Genomic DNA, 10,474 nt, shown 5'->3' on the forward strand with positions numbered 1-10,474 from the left:
GAAGTGGGTGAGATGCTTCTTGATGGTGAAAGTAGGGAGATAGAAAACTCTCCGTCTTCACTGTAACAAGATTTGGTGGGACTGTGGGTATGTGCTCACTTTCAAGTCACTTACCTAGTCTGATCTCTGACCATTACAGTTGTCCCCAGTCCTTACTCTCTGAGGCATCAGCTCATACAAATATGCAGCTTCAAGTATGGATGAGCTCAGGGGCTCAGCTTTTCTCCATCTCCCCCTTTCTGCTTTTCTCCGTATTGGTGTTCCTAGGCACGGTCTTTCATTGTGGTCATCTCCAGCAGCCTTAGGCTTACAGCCTTCCATCTTCATGTGGAGCAGACAGACTTGCTAAGAGTTCCTGAGCCTTTATTAATCTTAGTGTCTAGATGATGAAAGATACTGATTAAGAGCTAGGCCTGGGTCACGTGCCCGTACCTGGAGCTAGGAAGGCATGGTCAGCTGCATTCCGGAGACTGAGACCAGGACCAGTGTGATCACCAAAGTATGGAGAAAGGTATGCCAGACCGGCAGAAATGATAGCTGTCCATGACACTGTGCCATTCCCTGAAGATGCAGGGCTCTGTCACATACCTCCATGTCTTTGCACATGCTATGCCCTCTGCTCGAAATGCCCTTTCCCCTTCACTCGCCCTTCCCACTCCCTCCTTCCTTCTCTCTCCAGTGCTTACCATCTACTTTTCTTCCCCATGCTCTGAGGAACTCCCCAAAGGCAAGCATAACATCCTGTTCTGTGTGCACTCCCCGTTCCTGGCACTGACCCTGAGAAATGATAGGCGCTCCCTAAAGCTTTGGTTAAAATAACAAATTGACTAATTTCAACATTCAGCCTCCTAACATTGTTATTATTGATTTCCATGTCGTATTTCTTCAGTTTGAAAACGAAATCATCCTCAAACTGGACCATGAGGTGGAAGGGGGCCGAGGAGATGAGCAATACATGCAGCTGCTGGAGTCGATGTAAGTTCAGCGCCCCATGCGCGGGAGGAGCCTGGGGGTGGGCTGGAGGCTGGAGGGCTCAGAACTCCAGGGCCTTCAGAGGCTCTCTCCTCCCTTTAGAGATCCATCTGGTGGCTCCTGGTATTGGAGAAACTTCACTTTTAAAAGAAACCTCAAATATCTCTCCCTAGAGCGGCTGTTTCTTTGATATTGATGGAATGGGACAGATAAAAAGAAACTTTGCTGTGTTAGGAAGGGGAAAACAATCCACCAAAATGTTCACTTTTGTTACCTCTTTGCTGTGGAATAATTCTTGCTAGTTTTTCCTTTTTTCTCTTTTAATCTTAGACAGATGTTGATCACGACCAACATATAGGGAGCACATGAAGCACACGGATGCCATGCCAAATGCTCTCTGCACACTGCCTCATTTAGCTGCATTTACTCTCTGATCCCCGGGTCACAGAGCTGGCCCCTGAGGCTCATGGGAGGGTCTTGTCTGAGGAAACTAGAACAAGCTAGTTGGGTGGACAAGCTGGGACCCGAACCTGAGTGAGGCAGTGCACAGTGGTCAGCACTGAACTGGGAATCAGGACACTGATTTGTTTTAACATCTGATTAAGATATAATTTATACACTATACAGTCCACTAAACATGTACAATTCAATGGCTTTTAATGTATTTGAGAGCTATACAATCATAACCACAATCAGTTGTAGAACAGTTTTGTTCCCTCCCAAAAGAAACCCCATGTCCTTTAGCCATCATCCCCCCTACTTTCTGTCCCTGTGGATTTGTCTATTCTGCACATTTCATATAAATGGAATCAATATATGGTCCTTGGTGCGTATTTCCAAGGGTCATCCACGTTGTAGCAGGCGTCAGCACTTAATTCATTTTTGTGGCTGACTGATATTTCACTGTTTAGACACCCCATTTTGTTTATTCACTTACCTATTAATAGACATTTCGGCTGTTTCTACTTTTTCACTATTAAGAATGGTGATGCTATGAACATTTGTGTGTAAGCTTTTGTGTGGACATATGCTTACAGTTCTCTTGGGTATAAGCCTAGGAGTGGAATTGCTGGGTCATTTGGTAACTCTGTTTGGCCTTTTGAGGAACCATGAGACTGTTTTCCAAAGTACTGTACCACTCACATTCCTACCAGCTGTGTATGAGAGTTCCAGTTTTTCCATATTCGACCCAACACTTGTTAATATCTCTCTTACTAATTAGAGCCATCCTAGTGGCTGTGAAAGTGATATTGTCATTTTGATTTGCATTTCCTTGATGGCTAATGATGAGCATTTTTTTCATGTGCATATTGACCAATTTTATATATTTGGAGAAAGACATTGGGTTTTAACCCTGATCCCACCACCTAGCATCTCTCTAACTCTGGGCCAATCACATCTTTAGCCTCAGTATCTCCATCTATAAAGTGGGAAGAATAAGCCTGTGGTTATTTTAAAGAATGAATAACTATAAAGCATCTGGCACACAGCAGGTAAAAGCTTAGTAAATATACTTTGCTCAGACACCTGACTCCCAGTTTCTGTCTCCATGTCAGTTGTCCCCTTTCCCCCAGGACTTCATCCAAGGTTTAGGACTGTGGCTCATTTCTTCCTAGTTGTATATTCTCTGATTTGTATGACTCTCTGATATAACTCTGATTTTGGATTCTTTTCCTAATCCTTTTTGAATATTTCAACTTTAATAACAAAAGCAAGACTAAAGGCTTTGCTCTAACCACAGTGACCCTCCTTGCCCTGCTCCGTGGGCAGAGCAGATTCCCAGCAGTACCATCCCGGCGGGCCCTGTCCCCCTTCTGTCACTGTGCACAACCCTCACTAAACACATGGATTGCAAAGGTAGCTCAGCCGGAAGGAGAAACCCACTGTCTGCCCCTCGGGTGGGTATCAAGACTGACTGTCCAGGGTAAAAAGTGACATTTTGCCTGAGTCAATGTTTATTTTAAAGTTCTAAAAAGGAAAATCTAAATATTGACCATAAGTGAAACCATTTATAGTGCTGGCAATTTCCATTTTTATAAGCAGATGGGGCTCTGTGGCAGTCTTCAGATGATCAACAAGATTTTCAAATCCTTCCTGAGTGATTATTTATAAAAGGAATTCTTAGAGGTTGAGGAAATCAAAAGTAGCTCATTATTTTTGCTCCTGAGAGAGAGGTGTGAATGATTTCTACAAAACTAATCAAACACAACCAGAGGAGTCAAGTTCCCATTAGAATGTCCAGGGGCCAGGTCCTTGCTTCTTCCTTTGAACTTTCTGAGCCTCAAGTTTCCTTATCTGCAAATTGGGGATAAAAATACTACCCAGCTCTTAGAGTTTTCATTGAGATTATGCAAGAGAAGTCATGTAAAGTACTTAGCACAATTTCTGATAACTAGTAATTACTCTGGAAATATTAGCTATTATTATTATTATTCTCCAGGTAGATACTGATGTGGTTATTTGAAACCATGAACCTACCTGGCATATCTCCTCCAGGCTAGTCATCCTCAGTTCCTCCAGCCCATCTACTCAGCCCTTCATTCAGGGCTTCCACTGGTATGTAGGACCTGCTCTGGGCAAACACAGTCCTGTGGGTACACGGCTTAGGAATATGATGGTGCCTCTATGAATAGAGCAGGACTTCCCTTCCTGGGGCAGCTATAGCCCTGCATTAAGGCACAAGGTTTAGGGCATGGAGTGGGGCTGAATTTCAGCCTTTGTGGGCTCTTGTTCAGTACACAAGCTATACAACCTTACAGAACATCCCACTCCTCCTTACCCTCAGAACTGTCCTCAGAGCCCACTCCCGTTTGTCCATAACTGTCTTAATGTGAAGGTCCCACATTGAATGGAGTAATTAGACGTGCTATCCTGCTGTATGCCGTCTGCCTGAGAATTTTTCTAGAAGTGGCTAGGGAGCTGGAAAGCTGAAGGGGGCAGAGAATGTGTTCTAGGGCCAAGATCCCACCCAAGCCAGTTCAGTACCTGAAAGAGGACCTGTCATATGTAGTGCTGCATACATCATTTTTAAAGGAATGAGTGAAAACCCAGTTCCATCAGCACTGACAGAGTGGGCCTGGGCTCCTCCCTCTGAAGGCCTCCCACACTGAATGCAAATCAATTTCAAGGCCGTGTGAGTTCCCTCCAGGCCCCTCAAGGCAGGAGCTTAGACCTGGAGTGGCTGGCAAGGGCTCTGCCACCTCTCCTTCCATTGAGTGAGGAATTATCTGCATCACCTGGAGATTCCCAGGACCCCTTTTCATTGTACTTGTCCTCTATTGTGGATTCAAAGGAGAGGAACAGCTGGGTGACCTTGGCAGGACCCATGGGCCTCATGCCTCCTCTATAAATTGATGATGTTAATAATGCCCAACTCAAGGAAATTTTGTAAGTATTAAACAAGATGACCAATAAAATGGGTTTGCACAGAATCTGGAACACAGGAAGTACTCAATAAATGGTAGTATTATATACTATGGTTAGTTTTTATTTCTGTATCTGCTTCCTCTGCTACACTGTGATTTCCTAGAAGTCAGTGTCTTAATGATTTCTGAATCCCTAGTTCCTAGAACAATATCTGTTGAGTGGATGGATGGATGGTGGATGGTGAACAGCTGGGTGATTTCCAAACAATCTGCCAATCCATCTCACCAGTCCTAGACCATATGAGCAGCTTTCTTACCCTATGCCTAAAGAATAGTGAAACTAAGAAAGCCAAGACTGTGTTCTGAACCCATGCTTCACAAAGGACCAATAGCACTAGCATCATCCGGCTTTTTAGAAATGCAGAATCTCAAGCCCTAGCCCAGATCTACTCAACCAGAATCTATTAACAGAATTTGTTAATCCCCACATTATTCCCATGCACATCGAACTTTGCAAAGCCCTGGACTAAACGAGTTGTTCTTAATGTTGGCTGCATATTGGAATCACCTAGGGAACTTTAAAAATAAAATACTGCTACCTGGCTCCCACTCCCAGAGATACAAAGTCATTGATTTTAGGGTGGGCACTGAGCTTTATAAAATGCTCCCCTGCTGATTCTGACATGTAGCTGGGACTGAGAACCACTAGTCTGGCTGCACTCAGGCCATGAGATACCTTCTGGGTCTGAGCTGCCTGGGAGGCTGTGAGGAATCACACTCCAAACACTGGACAAAGCTTTGTCACATTGTCATTAGCTTGGGAAACAGGGCTGGAAGTGACCGTCCCAGAGGGAGTCAGGCACAGCTGTGACTGAGCCAGACAGGCCTAAATCACAGGGCAATTTGCATCTCTCATTGAGAGCCAGGGAACAGGTGCTTCTCCCACGGAGAAGATGGATTTGTCTGATCACAGCCACAGTTGGAGATGTCGCCTCCTTGCAGCCTGGTTTGGCTTCTGGGAGGAAATGACCCTCCAAAGTCCTTGCCTTTCTCACCTTTCCCTCCTAGGAGCTCTTGGGACCTAAGCCGCCACGGGGAAAGTAGCCAGAAACAAATAGTAGCCTGGGTAATGCTTGTCTACTCAAGATGCCTGAGAACATGCCACAGTGTTTCTCTGTGGGAAAATAGGGAAGTATTTGGCTTGATTCCCAACGTCACCCCTTACCACCAGAGTGATTTGGGAAGGTCATTTAACCTCTCTGAGCCTTGATTCCTTCATCTATAAAATGAGGGGAATAATTTTTATCAGTCAGACTTATTGTGATGATTTCTTAAGAAAAAAGTGATTAGTACAGTGTCTGGTGCAGAATAAGTGATTAATATGAAGTAGTCATTAATCAAAGTTTTAATCCATCTGTCTCCCCTTGCCTAGCCTGTGGGCCTCCTGAAAGTAGACATGATTTTTTTTATATTTCTTATTTTATCTTTCTCCCCATCCCTACCCCACACAATGCCTATCATAGGGCCTAACAACTAATAGATGCTAAGGAATGCCACATTTTTTATTTTTTATTTTTTAAATTTAGAATACTAATATTATAACAAATGTAAATTTTTCAAATAACATATGCACATTTAAATTTTAAAAATGAATACTTTCTTCTCTATTCTCCCACCTAGACCCCTTGTCGGAAGCAACTACCATTAAGAGTTTGGTGTTTATCCTTCCTGACCATATTTGGCACATTTATAAGCACACAGAGATACATGATGCAGACATGCACCTCTACTCACAAACGCTAGAGCCAGAATGCTGATATTTAACAACTGTGTGACTTTGGGCAAGTTAGTTGGCCTCACTGTGTCTTAGTTTCCCCATCTGCAAGCATCCCATCTCGTAAGACAATAATGGGAGATTAAATGAGTTACCATTTGTGAGACATTTGGAATAATGCCTGGGACATGGTAGGTTCTATGTCAGTTGGTTAAATAAAAAATAAATTGTTCTGAGACTTAACTTTTCTCACTGATCTGTATATTTTATAGAGCTTTTTCAGCATATTGAGGTCTCATACTTTTTAATGTCTTCATAGAACTACATTTTGTGAATATACTTTAATTTATTAACCATTTGCTGATTGATGGACATTTAAGATGGTTTCAACTATTTCACTGTAGACACAACTTGTAACTATTATAAATCTTTTCTGTCGAATAGATTCCCTGAAGTAGAATGGTTGGGTCGGAGGGTATGTACATTTACAATTTTGATAGATATTGTGAAAATTGCTACTCAAAAGGTTGTACTGATTTACTTCCAATGTGGGTGTGTACAAGTGACCATTTCTCCACACCATTGCCCACACTGGACATTTTTTTTTCCCATTCTGATGGTGGACGAAAAAATTAAATACTTGTTAAACTGTATGGACAAATAAGTATATAAATGAATACGTGACTGAATAAATGAACAAAATGAGCCAACACATGAACCAGAGGAGCTTGGATTCACTGGTTTATCTGCTCCCCTCCCCCACCAACACACTGGCCATGAGCTTACTGCCCTCCCATCTCTGCCCACAGCCTGATGGAGTGTGCTGCAGAGCACCCGACTATTTTCAAGTCGGTGGAAAACTTTGTGAACCTGGTGAAAGGCCTCCTGGAGAAGCTGCTCGATTACCGGGGTGTGATGACGGACGAGAGCAAAGACAACCGCATGAGCTGCACCGTGAATCTGCTGGTATGTGGGGTTGGCCACCTTGCCCCAAGATCCCATCAGACCAGAGTCCTGGGGGGCAGGCCTGTTTTGGGGTTTCACTATGCTTTTGATAGGGAAGTAGTGCTAACGGCTTCGCAAACCAGACAAAAGTGGGATCAAATCCCTACTCTGCCACCTGCTAGCTTAGCTCTGTGACTTGAGGCCAATAACTTCACCATTCCATGCTCAGTTTCCTCATTGATGAAATGGAAATGAGTGTTTTCTTTAGTACTTAACACATTATATGGAAAGAAAGTGGCACTAGAAAGTGGTTAAGAGTAGGAGCTTTGGAGTTACATAGCTCCTGGGTTCTAATAGAATAGACAAGTTGAGGAAGTTTTCTGAAGGTTTAGTTGGCTTATCTGTTCTATAGAAAAAATAATAGTACCTATTTCTTAGGTTATGCGGTCCAGGGGCATGGTTAAATGCTTACTACATATTAGTTTCCTTCTCTTACGGAATGGAGTAATCTAATAACCAGAATTTACAACAAATTAGTATGGGCCAGGCTAATCAGAGCAGCTAATCTCAAGTTCAGGCTCTTAACCCCTACACCATATGACCTGCCAAGGGCCAACTCCTGAAAAGTCTCCCTTCATATGTCCTGCCATACAGTCATGAGACAGGTAATAGCAGCCCCAGCATTTCACACCATCACATCAGCCCACCCTAAAGTGGTTTAAATGAATGACGTTGGCCAAAAGACCATGTGGTCTATCCATCATATCAATGCCCCCTGACATGCTCAATGCTCCAGCAATATAAGTCCTGTCCTATAGTTCCTTTGTGTGGCCTCTGTTTACCCTAAGTGGACTCCCTTTTTAACAGCCTAGATATTGCCATTGATTTTCTGAAATGCTAAGGTGAGTTTAAAAATCCTGATTACAGCAGAAAGGAATTCACTGCTAATAACTCCACTAGGTCCAATTTACATAAAGAGCAGGAAGAGGGGTTTTCCAGGAGTTTAGCAATTTCTCTCTATGGAGAGACAGAAGTTAGTTGAAGAAACTGACCTTCAACAGTCAGACTCTGAACACGGAGAGAGTTTGGGACAGGCAGATCCACAAGCAATTAGACCCTGCTAGCTTTTGGTGTGGCATAAACATGGCATCAGGAAGGAGGACAGGGAGAGGGTGTCAGGGGAGCTGAGGTCTCATGTGGCTTTGCCACCCACTAACTGTGTACCCTGGGACACATCGCCTCGCCCTCTCTGAGCCTCTGGTGCACGTGGGTACATTGGGTTAAGCCAGGGTCTTCTCAATGTATGGCTCATGGGTCAGACCATGACCTCGTGGCTCGGAATTTGTAAGGACTCATTTACAAATGCATGAGATTAGGATCTCTGGTGGTGGAGCCCAGGACCACTACTAGTATAAATGACCCCTGAGCTTGAGTCAGGCTTCCTAGGTATTGCCAAGTTTAAGTGTTTTTGCCTGTGGAGTCTCATCATAACTCCTCATACTGCTGTACCAACAGGGGTTATGATCCATTATTCTCCTTGGGATCTATTACTATTCCTATTACTCTGATTACTGCTATTACCCTGAGTCCAACCAGCTCCGTCTGAGTACTAGGTCTGAGCTTGTCAACATCAAGCTGGGCTGCCTTTTGTTGTAGACTCTGTCAAAGTAGACTGCCTCAATCTTGACAGCCCCTCTCAGTGCAGCAAATAGCTCAACTTCACCCCTAGTATATGATGGTTGAGGTACCCCCTCTGTCCCTTTACAGTCTAAGGATCAGGGAAGTGACTTTCAAGGCAGAATCTCTTAAGAAGGGTGTTTGATGCATTCAGGAAAATAAATTTTGTGCTCCCATCTCAGGGTCCCCAGATACTAAACAGCAGTCTTCCTCACATCTCCTTCACTATACCCTCTACCCCTGCTGCTCTGCAAAGAAAAACACTCATCACTGTTTTTCCTCCACTACCTAGAATTTCTACAAAGATAACAATCGGGAAGAGATGTACATAAGGTAAGATTTTTATTTTCTAAAACCCAGACCTGCTGTGTCATTCTCCTGCTCTGTATCCATCGATGGCTCCCCACTGCCTTCAGGATAAAATTTAAACTTATCTTCTTAACACTAGGTCCCTCTGTGTTCCGATTACCATCAATCTTTCCAGATTCAATTCCTTTCATTTTCCTATAAGCAGCCCCCCATACTACTTGGACTTCTGTGGCCCGCCATACTGTTTTGCTGTGTCCACAGACCACACTTTCCTTAACCCACCTTGTGGACAGCTGGTGAATTCCATCTACATTTTTTGAAGGCGGGCACATGAGGCCCAAGTCCAGGGTTTATGAAGCCTGTAGTTAGACCATTGGCCAGCCCAATTTCAAAGGGAAAAAAATACCAAGATGCATGATACCTGCTTCCTTGTAGGCCTTTAAAAGACATTTATTTGAATATATCATGAAGGTGGGGGTTTGGAAGACATTAGCCTGGAGCAAAAAACTCCCTTGCCAATTTTTCTCGGAATCTAATATTTTTTTCCCCGAAGTTTTTTTACTGTTATTTTTACTCATTACAAAAATAATGCATACTTATTACCAAAACAACAGCGACAAAAAAACTCATAAAATATAGACAAAAACAAAAGAAATAACATAAACTCCCATAATCCATACATATTCTCAGACCCTTTTATATTTATATATAGATAGAATTCTATGCCTGCATATTTTTTACAAAAATGAGATCATATTGCTCATAATTTATTCTTTGCTTGACAAGAATTCCATGTCAACAGATGAATTTCAACATAATTTTTAATGAAACTATAAAATTCTCTTTCCAGAATATACTGTAATTTATATAGCCAATCCTATATTATTGAACATTTAGGTTGTTTCCAACTTTTTTCTATCATAAATAGCACAACGACAAAATTCTTATATGTATGTCTTATGTGTCCAAGATATATCTTGCGCATATCCTCATGAGACAAGAGTCCACAAAGAGAAATTGACCAGAAGGTTAACAAACATTTTCAAGTCTTTTGACCCATTCTGTCAAAGGCCAGAGACTCCAAGTCTGAACCTACTCTGCTATTTTTTTTTTTAAAGATTTTATTTATTTATTTGAGACAGAGAGAATGAGAGACAGAGAGCATGAGAGGGAGGAGGGTCAGAGGGAGAAGCAGACTCCCTGCCAAGCAGGGAGCCCGATGCGGGACTCGATCCAGGGACTCCAGGATCATGACCTGAGCCGAAGGCAGTCGCTTAACCAACTGAGCCACCCAGGGGCCCTGAACCTACTCTGCTATTATTGCAGATATTTTTAGGTACTTAGTTTAGCATTATTCCAGGAATAGGAACTATCATTTGGATAAAAGATAATTCCATAGGCTGTCCTAAGCTTAGATAGTATTTATAACATC

General features: G+C 42.8%; 1 protein-coding gene across 1 annotated transcript in view; it reads left to right on the forward strand.

Annotated features, from left to right (window-relative positions):
- DOCK2 (dedicator of cytokinesis 2) overlaps window positions 1-10,474 on the forward strand; it is a 386,690-nt gene that overhangs the window by 338,093 nt on the left and 38,123 nt on the right. The window contains exons 31-33 of the mRNA XM_081825805.1: window positions 890-975; window positions 6,921-7,077; window positions 9,026-9,066. Of these exons, the coding sequence (XP_081681931.1) occupies window positions 890-975; window positions 6,921-7,077; window positions 9,026-9,066 (284 nt within the window). The remainder of the gene's footprint in view (window positions 1-889; window positions 976-6,920; window positions 7,078-9,025; window positions 9,067-10,474) is intronic.

The sequence above is a fragment of the Leptonychotes weddellii genome, chromosome 7 (genome assembly GCF_054177405.1).
Source record: "Leptonychotes weddellii isolate Sample4059 chromosome 7, ASM5417740v2, whole genome shotgun sequence".
Classification (NCBI taxonomy): domain Eukaryota; kingdom Metazoa; phylum Chordata; class Mammalia; order Carnivora; family Phocidae; genus Leptonychotes; species Leptonychotes weddellii.